At 55.0% G+C, this 24,578-nt stretch overlaps 1 protein-coding gene across 1 annotated transcript; it reads right to left on the bottom strand.

Moving 5' to 3' along the window:
• Positions 1-325: 325 nt before the first annotated feature.
• On the bottom strand, positions 326-24,555 carry XYLT2 (xylosyltransferase 2). Its single transcript, XM_008163930.4, has 11 exons — positions 24,303-24,555; positions 12,759-13,230; positions 11,889-12,064; positions 9,212-9,414; positions 8,443-8,523; positions 7,861-8,077; positions 6,261-6,437; positions 5,254-5,516; positions 4,963-5,158; positions 4,138-4,471; positions 326-2,948 (listed from the first exon to the last, which is right to left on the bottom strand). The coding sequence occupies exons 1-11, from the start codon at positions 24,435-24,437 to the stop codon at positions 2,626-2,628; spliced, it is 2,577 nt and encodes an 858-aa protein (XP_008162152.2). The 5' UTR covers positions 24,438-24,555; the 3' UTR covers positions 326-2,625.
• Between the last annotated feature and the right edge of the window lie 23 nt (positions 24,556-24,578).

Below are 24,578 nucleotides of genomic sequence, written 5' to 3'. Positions count from 1 at the left end.
TGGGTGACTGATGGATGCTGAAACTCCCTAAATAACACTCAGTGAGTTTCCAGTCTTTGAGGAAGGTGTTAATGGAGGCTGCTGTGCAAACCTGTTCCAGACTTTCATTTTCTTCTGTGGCCCCCTACAGCCCCCCTACGGTCAAGAGAGTGAGCAGATGTTTAAAGAAAGGGACTGAAACAGAGGAAGTGAGTGTCAGTCCCTCAAGGGCTTCCCCAGGACAGGCAGGATGGATGGGGCCAGCTGATCTGTCTCTGGATCGCATCTCCATAGGAACCCCGGCGGCATTTCCAGGCTGCGCGGGAAGAACTGACGCACAGTGCCATAGAGATACAGCTATATTTGTGGTGGTGTTGCATATTTAAGACAACTTTACATAATGCTTCTGACACAAAGCTTTCGGCGTTACCTCTTTGGAACAGGGGCCAAGCCCTGCATAGTTTCTCCCACTTATTTCCAACCATCAGGTTTACTTGTGAACACAGAACACGTTCCAGGCCGAGTCCCTTCCCAGCCCTAGTGCTACTGCCTCACGTGCCCAGCTAAAAGTGAGGGGACGGAGGCGGTGGGGCATAGGCACACGTGTCATCTATCCTCACTGGGATCATCTGCCAGAGAGGTATGGAGGTCTCTGACCGCTGTGGGTCTGGCGAGGCCCATTTGGCTAGAGAAGGAACTTATCTTACAACATGTTCCCTTCAGCACCTTCCCCCTACTTGAACCAGAGACAGGGAGATGATCAAGTTAAAACCAGAGATGAACCCAGATCAGCCCCTCTGATCCAGAACCGCCTGTGAGCTCTTGCCCTAGAATGGGTCACATTGACACCCCCCAGCAGAACATTCCTGAATGCTGGGTAAGTTCGTATCTGGGTCAGCACTTCGAAAAATGGGCTCATTCCCACTGAACAGCGTCCAGCTCCCCAGCTCCTTTGCAGGAGTCCTGACTCAAGAGTCAGTCTGTGCATTCCCTCTGCAGTATAATATGGCACACAGAGGCTCACCCCTAGGGCAGAGAATTCATCTTACCCCAGCTCCCGTCACCACGGCGAATTCAAGCGGGGGCTCAGCGTTTGGGACCCACTCGCTGAGATCAGCCCAGGGTTAGGAGCCAAACAAAAGGGGGTCTTGAAAGTGGTGTGAACGTTGTGGGGGGGAGGATCCTACGAGCCCCACCCCCCCAGGCCTTGGAGGATGTTGTCACGTAGGTAGCTTATGAGGCCCCCATCCCCATAGTGTCTGGGCAGCTTCTGAAGACTGGGCTCTAGCCTCCATGGAAGAGGGGGAAGTAGCGCTCTGCTTTAGTCAGGCTCGAACGGGACGGAGGGGGTTGGGCAAAGCTGGCCTAAGCCTTGGCTCTTCGCGGTGGAAGCCATGGCAGGTATGTGGAGAGGCTGTGAGGTTTCTGCCAACCCAGGGGAGGGAAATTCACACTGAGCCCAGTGAGTGGGCTAACTGGATACAGCACTGAACACCCGTCTGGGGCAGGGCAGACACTTTATAGGGGTGGGAGGGTTAATTCATCCACCCAAGCAGCCCCTGCTGGGCCTCCCTCTAAGCCAGTGGAGTCAATGGGGACCTCTCAGACTTCAGTCACTAGAGGAGTGACCTGGGTGAGCCCGGGGGCTTCGCTTCCCCCTTCCCAAGCTCCAGCCATCACACGAGAAACACCAGCAGGTGTGAATGTTTGGCACAGTTGGCAGCCCCGCTCCAGGAAGCCTTGGCACTCGGCTGCTACAGAGAACCTGCCTGACGAAGCACCCCCTGGCGAGCAGGAGGGGAACCGACCTCACCCAGGGACAGCAAGGTTTGATTCCCAGCAGCCACCACAAGGAAATGAAATACTCAACCCCCTCCACCCTCCACCCTACCCCCGAGCCACCAAGAGAACAAAGTACATTACAGCGAAGGGGAGAGGAGTCACAGATTCCCTGGCCAACGAGGGCCTGTGTCTCTATTGCACTTTGCTTCATATATATTTATCTATATATTTATAAAAATACAAACTAAGAGGATAGGGTGGAGGGGGATGAGATGCAGGCATCAAGCCAGCAGCAGCTTCTCCAAGGACACGGGCAGGACAGCCCCTGCCTCTGGTGCTCCCCATAGACCCTTGTCCCCAGAGTCCTCTGCCAGCAATCGCTCAGGAATGTGGAAGATCAGCAGCGTGAGTCCTGATCCCACAGAGATTCAGCCACGGACTGGGAGGGGCAGGGCAGGGGGTGTGCCGGGGTAACCCAGAACTGGCAGATCAGCCGGGTTCCCTCCCCCCCCCAACACCTGAGTCACACCTGCACGGATTCAATAAATACGCCGCTCCTCCCATCTGCCAGCACCCTCCTTGTGCCCTGGTGACGGGCGCTTCCGCATGCTCTCTCCAGCCACTCAGTGCCCATTCCTGGGAGAGGTGGGTGGGACTCCTGTTCCAGCACCTCCCCCCAAAATGAAACAGGAAAGTTTTTCCGCCGCCTGAAGGTTCCTCTCTCTCTTCCCCGAGTGAATAAGGTGCCATTTCACGGGATGACAGACAAGAGAATCCCCCCTGGGGGCACGTGCGCTTCCCCCCCTCACGTTCGCCGTGGGGGACGCTCCCTTGTTCCGTTTTCTCTGCCCCAGGTTGCCCCTGCTACCTCAGTCGCCCGTCAGGTTTGATGGCCCCCAGTTCTGCTTTGGGGTCTGGGGAAAGCGAACTCCAGGAGGTTTTGCTGCACGTGTCCAGGGAGGAGCAGCTGGAGGGGCTGCTCACGCAGAGATCCGCCACCGACCAGAAGCTGCCGATGCTGCTGTCCGTCCAGTCCTCCAGGGCCTTGCCCATCAGCTGCGCGTTCCGCAGGGCCTCCTTCTCCACCTCATCCGAGCGCGGCAGGTTCAAAATCCCACCCAGCCCCTGGAAGTTTTGTTCCATATACTCATTGCGGGGGGGACCCCCATGTAACCAGCTGCTGTCATCTGGGCAAAACACAGAGGGAGAGGTGATTGAGAGACAGGCGGACACAGTCCCCAAACCTCCCACCATGCCCCTTGGACACGGTGGAGAGGCGCTCACCAGACGGTCCCTTAACATACCACACCCAACTGGAGGAGAGACCACCCCCGCCGGACACACACAAGGAGAGATCACAGGTGGGTGGGGGAAGAATAGGGAGATAGGATAGGCCAGGATGCTCAGAACAAGATGGAGCATGGCATGCTGGGACCTGTAGTGTCCATGGGCTGATGCCCCACATTAACAGTGACAGGAAGCCACAGGTCACATGGCAGAGTTCTCTGGCCTGCATTTGCAGCTGGACATTTCCTCAACAACTGGCTGGGCCGTGGTTGTGTGGAGAGCTGGTCAGGACGGGGGAAGCAGGGGGAGGTTTGCCCCCCACGTAAACCAAAAATTTCCCAGGTAAGAACATTTCACAAAAACGACATTTTCGGTTGGGATGGACAATTTCCCGGGCAGCCCTAGCTGCACATCTAAAGCTAGCTCATGCCAACGTGGATTCTCAGGGCCAAACCTGGCCTAAATGGATGCAGCTCTACTGACGTCAGGGGGGTCTCTCCCATTTGCAGCAGCCGAGAGTATGGCTCGAGATTTCCCCAGTGACAGGTGGCGAAGGCTCTGTCAGAAGGTCGTGGGCTCAGATCACGTCTATACAGCGAGTTACTGTACGGCAAGCCAGGGTGTGACTCTACACCACGCCAGTTTGCCGCGCAGTAACATCCCAGGTGGGCAGTGCAGTGACAGGTCCAGAGTACCCTGCAGCACCCCGACCCGCCCTCCGGGGCTTTCACTGCACTGTAGCAGCATCCACATGGGACGTTCGTGTGTGGCAAGCTGGCGTGCTGTAGATTTACACCGTGGCTTGCCGTGCAGTGACTCGCCGTGTAGACCAAGCCCTAAGATCAGCCCACCAATGGCTGCTTGGTGGCCTGTGTGGAACAGGTTTGGTGGTTTTCAGTGGTCAAGGAAAAGCCACTAGGTACAACTGATCCTATTTTGTTGCCAGTCTCAGCAGAGTCCAAGGGTCCCACAGGCCACGGAGACTGAGTCTCCCTCCCTGCTGAAGACGGAGCAGCCTGAGGAAATCTGGGCTGGGCTGGACTGACTAGGCGTAGGTGGTGTCCAGCAGGAGGCAGCCACTCCCCTTACCTTTCCCAACAGGTTGGTTGTGGTTGAAGGTCTGTGGCACCACCAGGAACTGGTTCTCTCCGAGGGGCTCCCAGAACTGGAGGAGGCGGACGGTCCAGACCCCGGGGCGCAGGGGCCGGTTGAGAGGGGGCTTGTACTGCGTGAACTCCGCTTCCGCGTCCACGGTGATGTCGTAGGATGTGGCGATGACGTAGGTGGGGTCGATCCAAACCACGGTGGCGGTGAGGTTAGGCCCCCGGGACCATCTCTGCATGGCCACTGGTTCGTCGAAAGGCCCAATCAGGCCCCCGAAATTCCGGAATATCCTCTCCTTGGGATCCCACTCTGTGCCCACCTGCAAGGGGAGAAAGGGAGAGTGAAGTCAGGATGGGGCGGTACCAGGCCACAGTCAGCCAACGCGTGAGGAGGCACCGGCCACCTCTGTTCTTACATCACACTCCAGAGGACATGTTCCATCGGCCTAGCAGGAGAAGGCAACACAGTCTCTCCCCGGCCAGCCTGGACTGGGCCAGATGCCGGAAGGAGCTCGAATATTCAGAGAAAGAAGCCAAACTCCTAGCAGTTGCAGCTTATTAAATAGGGTGTTTTGCCTCAGCCACCCCACCCCAGGGCATTTCCCTTGCTGGAGAGCATGACCATGGGACAGCACTGCCAATGGGTTTCAGGTGCCACGTCCCATTCTCCTGCGCCCTCCCTTCTGCTCTGGTAGAGCCCCCAACAGGAAACCCACACCTACCCCTGCACCGTGCTGTCCCATCCACGCTCCCTGCCTGCCTTAGAGAAGCTGTGGCCATAGACAGAGAGGGGAGCGCATAACTGTCCTACCTCCAGGTTCTGTAGTCGGTTAGTTTGTCCTCCGTGACCTGCCAGCTTCAGGGCCCCTCGCGGCATCATCCACATCTCCAGAGACTCCACCTGCCCCGTCCCAGAGTTCTGCACCTCCTGCATCACCAAGTAACCCTGGAAACGGTCGTCGTAGAAATACAGATGCACGCTGGATGGGAAGCCATGGGGCTCAAATCTACAGAGAAGAGACCATTGGCATGCTCACAATCCCACAGTGCTGAGGCGGCCCTACTGCTCAGAACCCAGACCCGGGATCTCTGGGTCTCCTACCTGCAGAATTTCTCTGCCTTCTGCATCTGGGATGAGGTCACTTTCTGCAGCCCTAGCCTGGAGAAGGATGTGTACACAGTCAGGATGAGATCACTGAGCCCGCTCAGCCCATCCACACGGTCGTAGACGTTCTCCCAATAGGCCTTGAGGGCTGGCGTGTTGGGCGGGTAGTTACCATAGAGGTGAGAATCCAAGATCTCCAGAACTTCCTGGTTCACCGTCGACTCAAACTTCCTGGCAAAGAACGTGGGTCTGGAGAGTTGCTGAAAAGAGACAGGCGTTCCCGACACCATTGGCAATGACTAGAGCAGCAGAGAAATTGACTAGAGCAGCAAATGCAGCGTCTATTTCTACTGCGCAAGCCAAGAGAAAGGCAAAGGGCCAATGGCCTCAATCATGAATTAGATTGATTACAGTGGGAAGAATTGTCATCAGTGAAAACGCTGCTCATAAGGCAGATCAGTTTGTTTTCCAGAAATATTGCAACTTGAGGGTATCTCCCGGAGAAGCCTGTCACTGACAGGCCTCATTTCCATCACTTAGGAGTCCACAGGTGAACTCCCCTCGGAGCCCTAATGGGGCTCTGCCTGGGGGCACAATTCTGCGTGCATGGCTCAGATGGCCGGATCAGGACCTTCAATAGCACAGAGCCAATTAGCAGAGCCAATTAACTGCATTTGGGACGACTGCGTGCATGGCTTCAGAAGATCTCTGACTTGCCTTGGTCAGCCTCACGTTTGCAAAGGAGACAGATCAGCACCACACTGAATACAATTTCTCCTAAGAGCAATTAAGGTTTTAAAAGAGTTTTTTTTTTTGCTCAACCAAAGCCTGTGAGGGAAGGAAAGATGAGCTGCTGTCTGAGCATGAGATCTGTTGGAGAGCAGAGGGGAGGAAAGGGAAGGAGATCTGGGACTGGGAAGGGAACTACTTGTAGGACTAAAGAAAGAGGGTGTGTTGGGGAGAGAAAGGAGAGAAGCAGACGGGAGGGACAGTGTCATTTTCACCTGTAGCCGCAGGAAGTCCTGGGGTTTGAAGTCATTTGGGGAGCACCCACACCAGTCGACTATGTGTTTATATTGGCACTTACAGCCCAGCTTGCGGTTCCAGTTTGTCACCCGCAGGTTGTTGTCGACGAGAGTCTCGCAGGCATGGCTGTTCTCCAGGATGGTGTGGAAAAAGGACTGTGCACAGACAGAGAAAAGGGCAAAAACCACCAGAGATGCAGCAAGCCCGGATGATGGAGATCACTGCTAGTTTCCCCCCCCGCATGCACCTCCAGCCCACCCCATTGTGCCTCCTCCCAGCAGGAGGAGACTTCAGGCATCAGCTGTTTACACAGAGCTTTGCGGGTTTAAAAGCCCCTAATATTTCCTGTCTGCAAACCCCTGGGATTCCTAGCTGGCTCCCTCCCATAACGGATCCGGGGGGCGGGCGGTTCCACACTCACTCTACATACATTCCCAGCACGCTCCCCGGAACCAGACCATCACGCCCCTCCAGCGGCTCGTATCCGGGGGTCTCGTAGCACGCAAGGTGGCTAGTTTAAAAAAGGGACTGGAAAAAACAAAGGCACTTTCTTATTCAGCACGTCTGCTTGCTGTGGGTCCGACTCTCCCCTGCCCCACATGCCGTGCAGCCACGGGTAGCCGTGCAAAGGGGAGGGAAGTGCTACCAAGGCAGAAGGGCAGCACTTCACACGCTCTTTGCACAGGTCTCGACGGCTGCACAGGTGCGGGACCTGGGGAATCGGACCCTGTATGGTGCTTCACTGACGCACACAAGCCTTGGCTCCCACTCGCCCTGCGGAGCCAGCGACGCTCCAGAAGAACCAGCGGAGCTGAATTCCTGAAACCTCAAGAATTTAGTCCTGGGGCTGGTGGAACAGGGAAAGGCAGAGCTGGGGCCCAGGCTTTGCGCGTGGTGCAGGCAGGCAGGAAAACCAAAACACAAAGCAGCTGCAGCTCTGGGGGTAGCTTGTTGCTTCTGAGACGTTAGGAGAGAGAAACGTGAAACCTCCCGAAGGCAGCTACACGGTCTCTGGTCTGGCCGGGGCGGCTCCGCATTCAAGCTTCTGTGCGGAAAGGCATCGAGCTCCTCAGCGCCAGGAGAGCCGCTGAGCAGGGGCTGGAGGCACCTAACACAGGTAACCGAGATGGGTCGGCTGTGGAGTCTGCCCTGCCTGCCGCCAGTAACAGCCAGAGGGCTGGGGACCTATGTCACGTCCGCCAGGGCCCAGCACACCGGGGGGGAGCTTAGCAATGGGGGAATGCAGGAGATTTCCAGCTGTACTTGGCTGGGTCTCTTCAACTTCCACCCCCCGTGCCCACCACACACCCTGCTCCACGCCCCTCTTCCAGACACAGACAGACAGAGTTTTGTCCACACTCGAATGATCTTCCAATGGCAGGATGTTAATGGGAAGCAATTAAAGGGCTTTATCCTGCTGCCATCAAAGCCGCTGGGAGCTTTGACGTCAATGAGAACAGGATCAGGCCCCAAGGCAGGATAATGTCCCCAAGAGGAGGAACATGATTCAAAACGGGAGAGACTCCTGTGAAGCCAGCTCTGAGCCCCCCGCCCCGGGGAACCTCCCCGCCCACCCACCTCGGCTGGCAGAAGCGTGTAGGTGTAGAACTGCTGCAGCTGGGACACCAGCTGGTCCTCCGTGTAGACCACGTACTCCACAAAGCTCCGCGTCAGCGCGAACCAGTCCGAGCCGCCGTCCACCACGATGCCCTCCGGGATCTGCCGCTCGCCCAGCCGCCACATGTGGGAGTCGCACTCGTGGAAGAGGCGGTCCAGGCCCTGCTTCTTAATGAACCTGCGTAGGGACGGGGCGGGATCAACAGCGTGTGGTCTCTAGAGGAACACACATTCCCGACTGCCGAGAGGTCACCTCGCTAACAGGAGCGGGGGCACTTCCCAGTGTGCGGTGACAAGGTCAAGGGCAGCTCCTCGGCTGGCCTGACTCAGGGGAGCTCCATTACAGCCAACGCGGATTGACACGGTGGCTGACCCGGCTCATTGTTTGTGTCGCTGTTACAGGGACGTATGGAGGCAGGACTTGTTCTTTCAGCTGCTTGGTATAATTGCCCTAGTGCCCGCTTCTTCTCAGAGCTCACCCCCCTGCTGATCTCTATCCCGACCCCGGTGCCAAGCGCCGCTCTGCCCCCACACCCGGGTTACCTGGCGTTATCTCGGCCGTGAGACTTCAGGAAGTTCTTATCTCGGTATTTGGTCAGGAACATCACCAGTTCCTCATTGGTCCTGTAGGGAGCAGGGATACGAACAAGAGTGCGTTAGCAGCGCTGGAGCGGGAGCCGTAGCTGCCAGGACTAAAGGCTTACGTGGTGAGGCTGCAATTTGCAGAGCCACAAAGCTGGCTGACGGGCACAGATGCAAAACCTTATCGCAGGGCTGGCGAGGTGCAAATCCGCCTGCTCCGCTGCCTGGCGCCTAATGAGAGCGAGCAGGGGTGGGGGTGTTTCACTCACAGGGCGAGGGACAGAGCAGGATAAACTGATTCACACTCGAGACTCCCAGCAAAGGTACCGCCCTCCCAGCCAGACCCTCTGCTCTCCTGCAGAGATGGGACCAGGCCTGGGGCTGGAGCAAAGCTGAACTGCCCCATTCCCCCGTCGCACGCTGCCCCCCTCCCACACCCCACACGGCTTCTCATTCACCAGCTGGCGGGGTCTGTGCAGACAGGGCTCCCCAATCCCCTTCTCGGGCACGTGGGTTCCATTTCCACCCCTCGTTGCCCCTTAGCTCTCTCCTCCTTTCCCCCTCCACCCCCATGCAGCAGTGGGGATCTCCAGTGTCTTCCGGGGGCGGGGGAGACCAGAGAGGGTGCTGAGATCCCAGCTCCTGCTCCATGGTGCTACGTCAGCAAGCAGCTCCTTCCCTCCTGGCTCTCTCCCCCCGAGCCCAGGAAGCCTCCCTTCCCCCTGCTGACCTGGTCGGGTAGTCAGTGGCGCTCAGGTTGATGAAATAGTCCCAGGGCCAGTCCGTGATCTCCAGCAGGTCCTTCATGCTGCGCAGGTACATCTTCAGCAAGCTGGCGCCGCCCCAGATGGTGACCATGCGCCAGGGCGTGACCCGGATGTTGGGGTAGTGCTGGGCCAGCTCCAGGGCCTCGCGGTGCAGGTAGTTGGAGCGCTGCAAGGGCGGAGGCTGCAGCTCAGGAACTGGGCTTTCTAGAGCACTGGCACCCAGCAATGCTGGGACACTGCACTGTACCGCCTAGCGATGCGGGGCCTGATTCGCGGAGGTGCTGAGCGCCTAAAGCTCCCGCTGACTTCCCCCAGAGCTGCTCAGAGCGTCTGAGAATCCGAGCACCTCACCAAAACGGGTATTACTGCCCCATTGTACAGATGGGGAAACCGAGGCACACCGAGGCTAAGTGACTTGCCCGAGGTCTCACAGCAAACCAGCAGCAGAAGCGGGAATAGAACTCAGGAATCCTGACTCCTGCTCTAACCATTAGACCAATTTTGCCTGCTTGGTACTTCAGTCTCTTCTGGCTGGTACCATGGGCCCCCCAGCCTGCCTTCATGACGAGTCTCTGTGCTGGACCCTGCTGGGCCATTGAGCCCTGCCTCCTACTCCCCTGGGCACGTTCTAATCGGCAACTCCAAACCTCAGCCCCACGATCAGAAGCAGGACCAGGGCTTGGAGAAGTCTCGTGGTGGAGCTTGGACTTAGGGCACAGACAACTGACTGGGAGGCTAGGACAGGTCTGACAGCCCACTGGGGTCGCCCAGAAAGGATGGGAACAATGGGCAAGTCAGCCCCTCCATGCTCTCTCCATGCAGCAATAACCCCCCCTGCAGCCCCAGGAGTTCTTGCCTCCCATCTCAGTGCTAAGAGCTGAGCCGCTCGGCTCATTTGTGGTTTATGAGGGATGGGAGGGTGGGGGAGGTGTTTCACCTCTGGCCCAGTGTTTTGCATGTTGATTGGACTTTGCCAGGGCTGGGGAGAGGAACCAGAGGGAGAAAATGCTCATTTCCTCTCCCGGATGGGGGAGGGGGAGAGTCCCTCAGTCAGCTCCTTCTCCATGGAGCTCCATGAGCAGCGTGGGACTGGGGGATGGGGCAGTTCAGCTTTGCTCCAGCCCCAGGCCTGGTCCCATCTCTGCAGGAGAGCAGAGAGATTTGGGGAGGGGAGCCTGTCGCAGGCTCACTGGGGAGGGCGGGGTGGAATGTTCCCTGTAGGAGCAGAAACCTCCAAGCTGACAGGGGAGTTTGGTGAGGACAGGTAGCCAGATCTGTGGGAGGGGAGCAGAGCATGGAGGGTCAGCTGTGAGAGAGGCAGGGAACAGATCACTGCCTTCCCAAGGCAGGTAGGAGGGACAGGGAAATGGATCCCAGCACCCCAGGGCAGATGGGGGGAAAACACAGGGGGATGGGGGAGAAATGGATCCAGCCCCCTGGCACAGATGGGGGGGGGGAAACACAGGGGGAGGAATGGATCCAGCCCCCAGTGCAAATGGGGGGAGAGGAATAGATTCCAGTGTCCGGGGCAGACGGGATAGGACAGATCAAGGAACATTTCCCATGAATTCATTTCCCAGGGGAGCTATCGTAGTCCCATGGGGTGTTAGGAGCGGAGGCGGGGCCTGCATGGCACTCTCTCTGTTCAGACCTGCTCTGTGCTAGGAGTCTGAGAGCCCCCGTCCCAGGTGACACGCTTCATTCCGATCTTCATTCGTGTCACGGGTTGTTCTTACGCTGCTGTTTTGCTGAGCTGGTTCCTCCAGCCAGCCAGGGGCCTGCCATGGATCTGCCCACAAGAGTCTGCTTTACAAGCAACAGAGGGTCCTGTGGCACCTTTAAGACTAACAGAAGTATTGGGAGCATAAGCTTTCATGGGTAAGAACCTCACTTCTTGCACTTGCATCTGAAGAAGTGAGGTTCTTACCCACAAAAGCTTATGCTCCCAATACTTCTGTTAGTCTTAAAGGTGCCACAGGACCCTCTGTTACTTTTTAGAGATTCAGACTAACACGGCTACCCCTCTGATGCTTTACAAGTGTTCAGGAGCAAGAGAACATGGCCAGGCCTCCCTCTCCTGTAAGGTCCAGGGCACCGTGCCCTGCAGACAAGACCCTCGGGCCCCTTCCTTCCTCCCGTCCCCACTCAGCACAAATGCCTTCTGTGCCCACCCCAGGGCCCCGTCCTCTCCACCCCCTCCTGCCCCAATGTTCCCCTACAGCTACGGTTCTTTGCCCTGCCACCCATGTGCCACCCTCACTCACCCCTGCCGTGGTGCCCGCTCACCCACGGATGCCTCCGCAGCACGAGTGCTCCTGGGGGCGCCTTGTGTGACCCCTGCTAATTCAATGGGGTTCTTTGTCCTCCTCTATTGGCTAGACTATGTACAAAGGCTTAGCCAAGTCTGTTCTGCCCCCTAGCTAGTGGGCCTGATCCTTAACTCCAGCAGTAGAGGCGGATGCTTTCAGAGCCCAAGGTTCAGTCCCTGCAGACAATCCAAGCAGGGGTGTCGTTACAATTGCCTCCTACCAACCTCTGGCACATCCTCCACCGCCTGCCAGCTACTACACCCGAGCGCCTCCACCCCACACTGCAGTGTGACCTTCTGCGAACCACCCCTCCTTCCCCCCCACCTCCTACCTTGTCGACGTGGATGTAGAAGAAGTGCTGCTGGTGGTACACAGCCTTGATGAGCCGCTTCAGCTGGCGGATGGCCCTCCCATGAACAACCAGCATGTACGCAATCCGCACCGGCTTGCTCATGGAGGCCTGGTGCGTCTTGCTCTCGTCCCACTGGATCACGGGGCTGACTTTCCCTGGGGGGGACAGAGAGCAGATGCTCACTGAGCCAACAGCTGGGCTCGGCTCACCCACTCGCTCGGGGAGGGAAGCGGCCATCGCTCAAGACCCCTCTGCCAGCTGTTCTCTTACAGCAGAGTACACAGTCCCCGTACTGCCCAGCTCCGCTGTTAGCGTCTTCCCAACCTAGGGCTGCACGTTCACCTTGCCACGGGCCCCAGGGACACACCTGATCTGCCAGGAGAGCAGACTGCAATCACCCCCATCTCCACTGGGCTGCAAGCACTCTCGGTGCTAACATCCAATGTGGCCAGGATGCTGAGTAAGTACAACACGGCCTGCTGGGATGTGTAATCTCCACGGGACAATCTTCTCCATTAACAGGGGGGTGGAGGGGCACAAGGCAGAAACACGGTGGGCTGCATTTGTGATTTTCCTTTGTAGAGAGTGAACCCACCCAGACAAAGTAGCCTCGTTTAGGAGGGAGATTCTTAGGCGACTAGGCTGGCGTGGCTTTGATTGGATTACATGTGCAGGTATTAGTCACAGGTCAGGGGGTGTGGAGACAGGGTAAGGGGGCAGGACATTTGCCCCACCCCAGATTAGGGTTGGACGACAGGCTGCGGCCCACTAACAGGGCATCTTTCCGATGCCAAGGGATTACCTTTGGGGGCTCTGCTGATGCTTAATGGCAATCTTGAAGAGACTCACCTGACAGCTGGCAGTGCCGGGGCACAGAGCGGGGCATCAAATTCCCTGCCTGGTGCAGACACACCACGTTGGCGATCTCCTGCTGGCACTGCTTGGTGCTGGCTCTCGCGAGCGCCGAGAGGGCGTCTTTGCCCGTGATCTCACACTTGGGGGTGAAGCTGTTCTCGGTGGGCTGGGGAGCCCCCTCCACGCTGCCCGTGTCGCCGTGCTGGAAGACGGCCAGCTGGGCATCCCCACGCAGCTCTGTCCGGTTCCTCCTGCTCGAGTCGTCCCGGGCCGCGGGGAGCCTTCGCCCAGGTTTGTGTTTTGCGGTGACGGCTCTCACCACCTTGGCCACCAGCACTCCAGGGCTTTCCGGGCGGCCCTTCCACCGCCCATGCTTCCGGCTCGCGCTCCCCCGGCGACCAGCTGAGCTGTCCGAATCTTTGGAGCCTTCGCTGTTTTCGGGCAGCCTGGCCTTTTTTTGCCGTCCCTATTCCAAGTTTGATCGGACACAAAACAGAGGGAAAATGTTAACTTGGGTATCACCACATCTCTTGCAACAGCTTCCTTATTGTTAGCAGCAGCTCATCCGGCTACAGAACCTTCCACCCCAGCATATGCTGCAGACACATGCTTATCTCACCCCCCTGCAAGGGGGGGGGGGGAAATACCCGTCCAGCCCCACTAACACACAGGGAAACTGAGGCACTGCTACACTGACTTCTGCCATCAGCCCCACACAGCTGAGGGACATTTGTGTTGTTGGGGGGTGAGAGACAATCTTGACCTTGAGATAAAGGTCTAGTACAGCCAAGTCCAAAAAGGATAAGCGACTGGCCTGAGGTCACAAAGCAAGTCAGTGCAGAACAGGGAACAGAACTCCAGAGCCCCAACACCCAATCTCCTGCTCTCGTTGTTATAATTATGAGGGAACACGAGGGTATGTCTGAGTCTACTCAGATTCACATTTGAACCTGAATCCCCCTACTGTCCACATACAAATCAGTTTGACTCAGATCAGCAAGTCCTCAGGACCTGGTCCTAGGACCCACCCAGGGGAGTGGCACTGAGACCTGGGTCCAAGCCCTGTCATTTTGCAGCATGGACGCAGCTCCAACTGCACGCCCGAGTCAGAACGTCTGTGTAGTGCTGCGTGGACGCTTTAGCAAGGCTGTAAGGCCCGGGGTCCCACAACTGGAAGCCCAGGTGTACAACACCGTGTGGATGCTCAAGCGTGGGCTTGGAAGCACCAGCGTAACAGGGGCGGGTACCATAGAGCTGGTTTACAGGCTGTGTAGACATACCCCCTAGAGGACCCCATCGTGCAAGGTGCTGCACACACTCTCAGGGCAGGCCCACAACACAAACGTGCATTGGCACCGCTGCAGCACTTCTGGTGGAGACGCTCTAAGCTGACGAGAGATTGCTCTCCTGTCGGCTTAGTAACTCCACCACAGCTGTGTCGTCGGGAGCAGCTCTCCTGCCAACATGGGCGGTTAAGGTCGGTATAACTACGTCGCTCAGGGGTGTGGATTTTTCACACCCCTGAGCAACGCAGTTATACCGAAGTAAGTGTGTCGTGTAGACCTGGCCCCAGCAAGAGATGGTCCCGGTTCTCAAGAGCTTACAATCCAGCTAACCAAAGAAAGTATTATCCTCCCCACTGCACAGGCAGGGAATGGAGGCTCGGCCAAATCACACAGGGAGCCTGTGGCAGAATGGGGAACACAACCCAGATCTCAGGTCCCAGTCGAGTGCAAAACCACAAGCCCACCCTTCCCCTCTGAGCACTACCACCACCACAGCTTTGCACATAAATAGCAATTGCATTTTCCGTGTGCTGTACAGACATTAACCATCCCCCACAATCCCGTCAGAAGGGAGACGGGACTAGGGAAGGCAGGCGTTCAGGAACTGCTGTGGTGGACACACTATAAATACATCGTGGTCTCAGAGCTGGCGTGCAGAGCTCAGAGCCAGCAGGCATGGATTTTGTTCCTAACTAACACTGCCATGACTTCCAGGGGAGCCTCAGACAAGTCAACTCTTACTGTGCCTCAGTTTCCTCATCTCTTACATGAAATTAGATGAAGGTTTCTAACCATCAGAAGAGTGAAGTTCTGGAACAGCCTGCCCAGCGGAGCAGAAGGGCAAAAAGCCGACCTTGTTTCAAGACTGAGATGGATACGTTTATGGAGGGGATGGTATCACAAGACTGTTTACAATGGCACATGGCCCATCTGTGACTGCTAGCTCCAGCAGCCGGAGATGGGACACTGGATGGGGAGGGCTCTGAGCTACTATAGAGAATTCTTTCCCAGGTGTCTGAATGGTGGCTTTCGCCTACATGCTCAGAGTTTAACTGATCGCCATGGAAATCTTCCCCCAGGGCGAAAATCTCTCAGGGTCTCTGCCATTCTCTGCAGCATGGGGCACGGTCACTTGCTGGTTTGAACTGGAGTAAATGGTGGATTCTCTGTAACTTGAAGTCTTTAAATCATGATTTGGGGACTTTAGTAACTTCGCAAGAGGTTAGGGGTCTATTACAGGAGTGGGTGGGTGAGGTTGTGGCTTGTGATGTGCAGGTCACACTAGATGATCATGATGGTCCCTTCTGACCTTAAAGTCCGAGTCTCCATGCGGATAATACTAATGTGCAGCGTGGCCTTGGAGATGTCCAGGTACAAAGCCCTGGCAAAGGGTTATTTTACCAATGGGCTAGAGGGCCAATTACTTGATCTCTGTGTCTAAGGTCACACAGCGTGTCCATGCTGGATTAGAACCCATGTGCTTTAACCTCAGTTCCTCGGTTGTAAGCTGGGATCTCCAGCTGCTTTGAAAATCCCCAGAGCAAACTCTCCCAAGGAGCCAAGCTGATGAGTGAAGGGCGATGTTAATTACGCAGAGTTATTTCTGCCACGCTGGCTGATTAGCAGACACGATTTAGCCTTGGGGAGAGGAGGGTCTCGCTCCTGGAGGCAGTGAAGTTTGATGGGAAGACCAGGGGATAAGGCGTCAGGGCTGGGAAGCCAGAACCACGCCAGCCTCTCTGCTTTACAGGATTAGCCGCTGTCAGAGACAGGCCACCAGAGTAGACAGCCCACTGGGCTGATCTTCAGGGCCATTCCCAGGTGAATGCTAAAGCAGCAGGATCCTGCAGGAGCCGTCAGGTCTCAAGAGGCCGTACAGCACTTGAAGGCCTGGGGCCAGGCGTGGGGCAAGGTAAAGGGATGTCGGTGCAGGATGCGGACGGGGGAAACGCGTCTGTTAGCAACACTTCCTGTGCCAGGGACATGATGGACTGCCGGTGTCACGGCGGGAGAGAGAGAGAGCAAGTGAAGCAGTGACCTCCTAAGGCTCCACCATCGAGCTCTGCTGTGCCAGGGGAGTCACAACTGGACACACTTTCCTTGGCTCCCGTAGGCCGGTGAGCTTTGCTGAAGCCTTTTGGCTGGAACACGCTGAATCTGCAGTGCCTGGACAATGCTTCAGCTCCACCCACAGCGGCAGCTGCCTCAGCATTTGACAAGTATTGATTACAACTCAGAGTAAGGTCATGAGCTCAGGCCTGGCCGATAAGGGCACGGACAGGCAGCCTGAAGTGCTGCTGCAGCTACCCCAGTTCCGCCGGTCCCGGTGTGACCCCACAAGGCCCTGCTTTGTATTTGAAAATTACCCCAATGCTGCATCTCCCACCCACAGAGCTAGGTGCTACAGGACAGGTGCTTCAGGAGACCCAGAATGCAGTGGGGCAGCTACAGTCATAGGGCGTGTTGCACGCTGATATGCGGGAAGAGCATTGCCAAGCCAATGCATTGGTTCATCACCAGGGTGAGAGATCGAACAAATTACTTCATGCAAGCAGTGTCCTTCAACAGCTTCCTTACTCGGCATAGTCCGCTAGGAAGGGCCAGCCCAAGGCAGATCAGGGGGCACAAAGATGGGGACTTGGAAACCCAAGCAGCTTCCAAGACCTGGCTGTGCAAACGTCAGTTCCTATGTCAGCAGAAGTAAAGCCCCACGGTCTCACTTGTATCAACAAACCACTTTGTTTCACTAACCAGCTCTGTGAGCGAGACTGCTCCCCAGCCACGCAGGGATCACACGGCTAGTGAAAGATCAGAGGCGCTGACCAACTGGTCAGTTCTAACATGCATCTGTCAGCAGTGCTCTTTCAGCAAGATGAGCGCGACAAGGTTTAAAACTTCCCCATCTCCCACTCCAAGCATGCATGGTGGAGAGCCCAGAACGGGCAGAGATAACAGTTCATTAGTCACCACGCAGGACCATCTGTTCGGAGAGTTAAAAACCTGTTTTCTCTGCACAAGAGTCACAGGAGCGGAGAGTCCGGGAGGTGACTGACAAGTGAAGAGCAAATGTGGTCCACATTCTAGAGCTGGCGCTCAGGCAGGATTGCTTCCCAGAGGCCAGAGAAAGCGTTGGCACCCAGCAAGCAGGGAAGGAGACGCACCTGGAACCGGCTGGGATGAGGGTAAGGCAGAGGAATGTGTGCAAGGCAGGTTTCAGAACTTCTTGCCCAGACTGGCTCGAATTTTCCTTTTCCCCTTCAAGGCACCAGGAGCAAAGTCATTCTGTTTACTCTGAGATCTGAACTCCCAGCAGCATCTGTGGAAACATCTCTGTTCCCAGGCAGACTCCCTTCACTCTCCCACACCCGGGCCCTGAGTATCACCTTCCGACTGATTATGTCCTTCAGGACGGAGCTGTTTTTCATACCATGCACACCGGAGCTCCAGTGACACAGCCGGGAGGGGAGATGTTGCTGAGGCCTTGGCTACACTGGGGCTGTACAGCACTGCAACTTGCTGCGCTCAGGGGTGTGAAAACACCCCCCTCCCCTCCCCCCAAGCGCAGCGAGTGCAGCGCTGTAAAGCACCAGTGTAGTCAGCGCTCGCAATGCTGCACGCTCGCTCGCAGCGCTGCACGCTCGCTCGCAGCGCTGCACGCTATTCCCCTCGGAGAGGTGGAGCTCTCGCAGCGCTGGCCGCGTGACTACACTCGTGCTTCACAGCGCTGCCGCGGCAGCACTGTGAATTCTTAAGTGTAGCCAAGGCCTGAGCCTATTTCTTCCTCTCCTCCACCTGTGCTGTCAGCACAGAGCTCATGAAATGCCACCACATAGTTACAGTCGGATTCATCCCTCCCAGGCCCACGGCTGACAGAGTGTGTCCCGCCCACGGCTGACAGAGTGTGTCCCGCTCTCCTTCCCAATAGCAGGAATAAGAAGAAATGCCCCTCTCCTTCCTTGAGGGGCCAGTTAATGAACCCAACAGTCCCTAAATACCACACCATACTGAAACGATCCTTCCACGCCAGCCAGGAAGTGAAAAGGAGATTACTCCAGTCATGTCACTCAACTGTATTTAAAACTTCTGCAGAACTTTTGCACAGTTCCCAGAATGAGCTCCTTGTCTATGGCCCCCCTCCCCCCATCTCCACCAGGCACACAATTCCTGTACCCTGCCAGGAGGTCATTTCCCTATGATCTCCCCCATCTTCTGGATCTAGACTGTCTTCTCATCAACACACCCGCGAGCGCTTGGTGCTGTAGTACATCATGACACGCCAGACCAGCATGACGAAAGGCTGACAAAGGGACAATCTCTCAGGCATGGTTCTAGCACATCCCTTGCCAAGGTATCTACATAACACCTACAAAATCCAGAGTGGCATGGAAACTGCCCACAAGGGACTCCCCTCCCCTCCCCTCCCCTCCCCTCCCCTCCTCCAGAGCGACAAAAAGATACTGCAGTGGCGAAATGACTAAGGAAATAAATATCTTGTTTCAACTAGGTACTTCAAAGGATTGATTTTTCCTTGTCCCATTCTCTTCTGATCATCTTCTGTTCCTGGGGGAACAGGAAAAGGGATAATCACTCTGTTCCCCTGTGTCTGTCTAGCCTATTTGCATTATAAGATCTTTGGGGCTGGGATTGTCTCTTACTGTGTGTGTACGTACAGCACCTGGCACAACGGGGCCCTGATCTCAGTTGAGGCCTCTAGACACTACTGGAATATAACAAGATAATTACAGCTCTTCAGAAGTCCTTATATCAGTAGCACAACAGACTTCTGCCCCTCCTGCTTCTGAGCCTGCCTGCTTTGAAATACGTACCCCCCCCGGAGCCAAGCTAATATTGGATGAGGATTGGAGATACATCAGAGAAGGAGACATTTACTAGCTGGGCACACCTGCTCTGATAACTCCCCAGATTCCAGAACCTGCACAAGACCCACGTTCCTCATCTGTTCCACAGCTTGCGGGTTCTGGAGGCTGAACAATTTGCATATGGTCAGAGCAGGGGAGCAATTCAATTCTGCTCCGCATTTCTTCAGGTCATTCACAAATATGTCATGAGAACGGATGACAGCTGCTGACGCAGAAATATTCCTAGAAAAGGTTTTTTGCATTCTGAGACTGAGAGGAAAATGGTCAGCTTGGAAAACCATTTGTAAACACATCTCCTCCCCTGGATTACGAACATCATTATGGTTTAAAGCAACGTTTGCTTTCAAATTTAATTTACTTTTCACCACTGATGCCAACTGTTTGTTTTTATTTTATTTGGTGTGTTCCCTTCAGTTTGGGCAACGAAAACAGGACGGGTCCATTTTGCTTTCTAAACCTCCTGTGATGTTGTTGCATTTGGGTTGCAGCCACTACGGGGAAAGAATTAAACACAAAGGCAGGAGGGAGGGGTTTTTTTTTCCCACTACAGAACTAAAATCCTACACTGACATTTTTCAAAGCTATCAAGGGCATCTGAAAACCCAATTCCCATTAATGTATGCAGCTCTGAGCCCCTAAATCTTATGCCTAAAACGGGCTCAGCTGTGTCTCTTTAAAAGCAAGCTCTTTGGAGAAGATCGGTGTGATTGTTGTAGGTGCACTGACAGAGAAGGACATTTTAGAGGGAGTTTTTTCCTGATCTCACCGTGCTGGGTGTGAGACAAACACCTTGTTTAGTCAGAGCCTAGATCCGTTTGGATTGAGGATTATCAAGCCAAAAGGGAAGATTAAATAAATGAATCAGACATAATGGACCTTTCCCAAATCACATTTCCTCCTCCGCATTTACAAGGATAGTCTGTGGCTTACCCAAGCCTTCCACACATTCAAGCCTGAACTCTCCTAAAGGGGCCACGCTGCCGTCGACCTGTATGCACACAGTCCCCTGTTAACTGTACGGGAAATGTGTATGTGTCTCCAAGGGCAGACTGTGACTTTAAGAGTGATACTTCAGCTGCATCTGCACTGCAATTTGGAGGAATCCCAAGTAAATATAATAATCCAGAGAGCTGCGTGATGCCCATAGAAGGATACATACTTGAGTGGGTTAGATACTCAGTGGAGCTTTCCAGGGAATGGGAACAGAGTACAGGGCTTTTCATCTCTAAACCTCTTGTTTGTAAGTAGCCCAGGCTGTTCAGTGGCCCATGTGAAAGGAGTTGGTCTTGGCCTAGTTCCTAGCAGATACCCACATCACGACAGTCATCTCTGCAATCCCTTGTGGCTAGGCCCTGCATAGAAGCCAAGGACTGCATGTGCTGTCTTTTCACTGTACAGTTGTTCCTACCCCGGGTTGAGAAATGCAGGCAAGGGGGCCTGGAGGAAGCTGTTACTGCTGCTTTCAGTGCTGTACAGTACCTGCTCTGTGCATAGAGCCCCTCAGTGCCCACAGCTGTCAACCCAGCACCTTCCATGAGCGCTGCAATTTCAGGGTGGGCAACAATGACAAAACCTTATTCTGGGTCTGATTGGAAAAGGTGAGCGAGACAGTAAATGCTGCTGTCATCTAGCCAGAGTGGGAACAAAGCCCTGGGAAGGGGGCTGCTGGCTCCCTGGGTGATGTGGGGCCTTCATACTAGGGGGCTGTTCTTTATCAGTTGCTTTGGACGTAGACAGGAACTGAACACCGAGAGATTATGCTGTAGCTCTTGGCTGACAGTGCATCCCTGGGATCAGCAACAAGAGCGGCCGCCCTCTTGTTCTCCCCAGCAGAAGCTAGCGGACAGCCACGGCCTTGGCTCATTTGGGCAAGTGACTTTGAGGTTAGGGCTATTTCTCTCCCTGGGCAAACGCTTTATGGGAATGCCTTGGCCGGGCTGCTCACCTTCCCTTTTCCCTACACAGCCACCCACACCTGCACCCGTCAGCGAGCCGTAAAGACGGCCGTACTGGAAAGCCAGCGATCTTGTTTGCGTATTGAGTCTCTGGCTGAGGCCTCCCCCATGTTCTGTATTTAGCGTCTCCTTGTTATCTGTGTGACACCTTCTCTGAAAAACAGAACAAAAAGCGCTGGGAAGAAAGGAGAGAGGAAACAGACATCAAGGGAAGCTTCCTGCCAGAACCACCACTGCTATAAGCAACTGCTTTGAGAGCAGCTAGATGGCACAGTGGGTAAACTCGGACTCATTTTGGGAGACATTGGTTCACATTCGGGCTTAGGCTGCAAACAGTCCGAGACTTGCGGCTGCAATAAACAGAAGCAGAACAGTCCTTGTCGCCTTCTGCAGAAGCCCCAGCTGAATGCAATGACCCCTGAGGGAAAGGACAAGGCTGACTTGAGTGACTAAAAGCTCCAGATGCTCCATGGCATTTGAAGGACTAGTGTCTGCCTTCGAGTCTCCAAAGCAAACTACAACTGGCAGATGTGGGCAGGGCCAGCAAAACTGGGACAGAACATGCATTAGTGACTGGGAGAATGACAAGGTTCTAATTGATTAAACAACTAGAAGGACCCATACTCTCCAAGCCCTTCAGGTCTGCAAAACTGGCTGGTAATCTGAGGAGCACGGGATCTCCTGGAAGATTTCTGTTGCTTCCAGCTTTGCCAGAAATACCCTGGTATTCTGGCTCCTCCAGCGCCAGCCACGGTCAGGAAGTGCAGAGGTGTGTGAAAACAAAAAGCTATTTTGTAAGAAAAGTGAACTGAACTTCCCCGGAACCTGCTTCAGGTTTTGAGCAAAGGTTCAGGTTCAGGCTTTTGCTTCCTCTGAACTAGATCACCTGTCCCCTAATGTCCATAACACCAGACCAATGAGCCAACCACACCTCACATTTCCAGACAAGATGACCTGGGGCATCAGCAAAACCTGCCAATTTCCCAGTCTGAATTTTGGAAAGAATGTTCAGGAATCCGGCTTCTGGAAGGAATGGAGACTAAACAGTTCTTTCTGGAGGAAGGCACAGGATAGACAGACACAGGCTGTATTAACACTAGGGAGTTCTCAGAGTGCTTTATAAACATCAGCTAGTTGAGGAGAGAGAAAGGGGCAGAGCCAAATCTGCAGCTCAGGAATTCCTCGCTCCCAATTCTGTGCCAATCTCTCCACCGCCCCGCCTCGCAAGGCTTCCAGTGTCTTAGTATCATAGGAGATTCTTCTTTCACTAACATTTATTCCATAGCTTCAATTAAGTCTTTCTGGGCCATAAGGCTCCAGAAGCCACTTGGTTTTTTGGCACATGGAGACAATAATGCATGGTAGGTGCAGCACATGAAGGGGTCTCACTTCTTGTCCACTCATCCATCAAATCAACCGGCATCACTCACAACAGGGCACACATGGCTGGAAGTTAGACTGCTGGGAGTGTGACAATTGTAAGCCCTGCCTACCGTCCAAAAACACTTTGCTCCATGCATCTCCCATGTACCATTCCAGATCCAGCAACTATTTCTGCATCTCTGCCCAGTGCCCAAGGACAGCTGACCACGTCTTTGCTAGTCCCATGAAAAACTGTGGAATCCCGGAATACGTCCCCTCCACAAAGCACCAGAAAAGGCACAAAATCCATTCCCTAAAGAAAAGGTGGAATCCTAGTGCCCCCCCAGATAACTCAACTTTTTAATTTCTGCTAACCCCGGAATGCTGTTTGCTGTAATACAACAGCAGTATACAGCCATGTTCCCCAGCTCACACCCTTCACCCTGGGGGCACTATACAGTTCTTCAGCCTGTCCTCCCTCAAATCTCCCCCATCCCAGATTTTACCACTAAATCACAGCAGATGGGTCCTCCCCACAGTGAATTTAGTATTTGTAAAAGGTGTTGGATGGACAGACAACTTCTAATCAGCTGTAAAATAGGAACACAACAGACAGCAAGTACAAGTACAAGCACTTTCTCACGTTGACCCAGATATGCTTCAGCCTTAGATCTAAAGGGGGAAGAGGCTGGTTAAGTCTCTGTGACCCATAGAGTTCTAGGCCTCTCAAATGAGACGACCCGTGAGTTGTCAGGCAAACCCTTGTCTGTGAGAAACTACCCTGAGACCATCAACTCAATCACAGGTGTCTGACAGAAATGGGATTTAGTCACAACTGGCCTGATCTGCGTTTGACCAGATATAACAGGCAGAGATACACTCCATACGCTTGTAATAAATAGACCCATCTGAATGAGTGACCCAGAGGTCAAAACCTTCATGTGAAGGATGAGACAATCTGGTCCAGAGAACTGGCTTCTATTCCCCGCCAGCTCAGCACGTGACCTTGGGCAAACCACTTCACCTGTCCTTGCCTCAGTGTCCCCATATGTAAAAAGGGGAGGAGGAAGCTTACTTGGCTTCATAAAGCACTTTGAACATCTCAGATGAAAGGCAACATATAACTGCAAGGTATTATGATGCCATCATGATGCATACTAATATTCCTCCCCAGATGAGCCTCTCAGAACAAGATTCACGGTGAACGTCCCCTTTGCTTGGAAAATGTAAGATTCCAACTAATGGTATATTAACAACCCTGGTCTTACATCAGAACTCTGAGTTCTGACAGTCGCACTACATCTGATCCTCTATATCATAATATATGGTAATATTTCTCTGGATCAGACCTGAGTCTTAACTTACTGTAATGTCCCCCAGATCCTATTGCACCCTAACACCCCCCTCCATGCCAGACTCCCAGTACTACCCACCCCAAGCCAGGTCCCCACCCACTTATCCTCATTCACTAGACCACCCCTCCCCCCATATCACACCATCAGATCCTAATACACAGCAGCAGCACCCCATCTAACCCCCCCCCGACCTAATGCACTAAAGCAAGTTTCCATATTAGTCACCCCAGATCCTAATGCATGGTCACCCCCCCTCATCAGAGCTCCCAGACCCTGATGCACCGTGCTACAAAGTATTAGGATACGGGGGGTACTAGCCATTTCCAGCTCAGACACCCCCATATTCTAATGCACTGGAACGTCTAACCCATCTAGACCATCGGCACCGTAACACCCAACCTCCCGCAGCCTGATACAACCACCTCATGCCAGACAACCCTAGATCCTATGAACTGCAGCCCCCCACTCACCCACCCAGACCCTAGCGGGCTCTCTTCCCCCAGCAGATAACGTAGGTCCCAATGCACCATCTCCCCCACATCAGCCACCCCTGTGCCCAATGCACGGTCACCCCCCACCCCCTGGCCCTGATGCACAGCAACACCCGGCCCCGAATGCACCCCCCACCCCATATCTGCCCCGACCCCCGCTCCTCCAGGCTTCGCCCCCATCCCCTGCCCGAGCCGAGCCCCCCCGTTACCTCGCCGTGGTCGTCCTCCTCCAGGCTGCTGAAGCTCCACACCACCAGGCCCTGGATGAGCAGGATGGCCAGCGCGGTGGCGATCGCCAGCTTGTAGCGGCGGGCCAGCTTCTGCACCCGGGCGCTCGCCACCATCTTCCTTCCGAGCGGCGGGGGACGGGAGCGAGCCAGCCCGCGAGCCAGCCAGCCCTGCAGACGGCGGACGCGAGCACGCAGCGCGGCGGCGGGCGCGAGCACGCTGGGGGACTTGGGGAAAGGGATGCGGGGGGGATGCAT

The sequence above is a fragment of the Chrysemys picta genome, chromosome 12, assembly GCF_011386835.1.
Source record: "Chrysemys picta bellii isolate R12L10 chromosome 12, ASM1138683v2, whole genome shotgun sequence".
NCBI lineage: Eukaryota > Metazoa > Chordata > Testudines > Emydidae > Chrysemys > Chrysemys picta.
This window is presented reverse-complemented; position numbering and strand designations above follow the sequence as displayed.

Excerpts from the sequence above, each read along its gene's own strand:
- XYLT2 (XM_008163930.4), bottom strand. The coding sequence starts at position 24,437 with ATGGTGGCGAGCGCCCGGGTGCAGAAGCTGGCCCGCCGCTACAAGCTG. Across the intron at positions 9,415-11,888 it reads TCTACATCCACGTCGACAAG|CGCTCCAACTACCTGCACCG; the intron begins GTAGGAGGTGGG and ends CCGCCCTTGCAG. Across the intron at positions 8,078-8,442 it reads CACGGCCGAGATAACGCCAG|GTTCATTAAGAAGCAGGGCC; the intron begins GTAACCCGGGTG and ends GTCCCTACGCAG.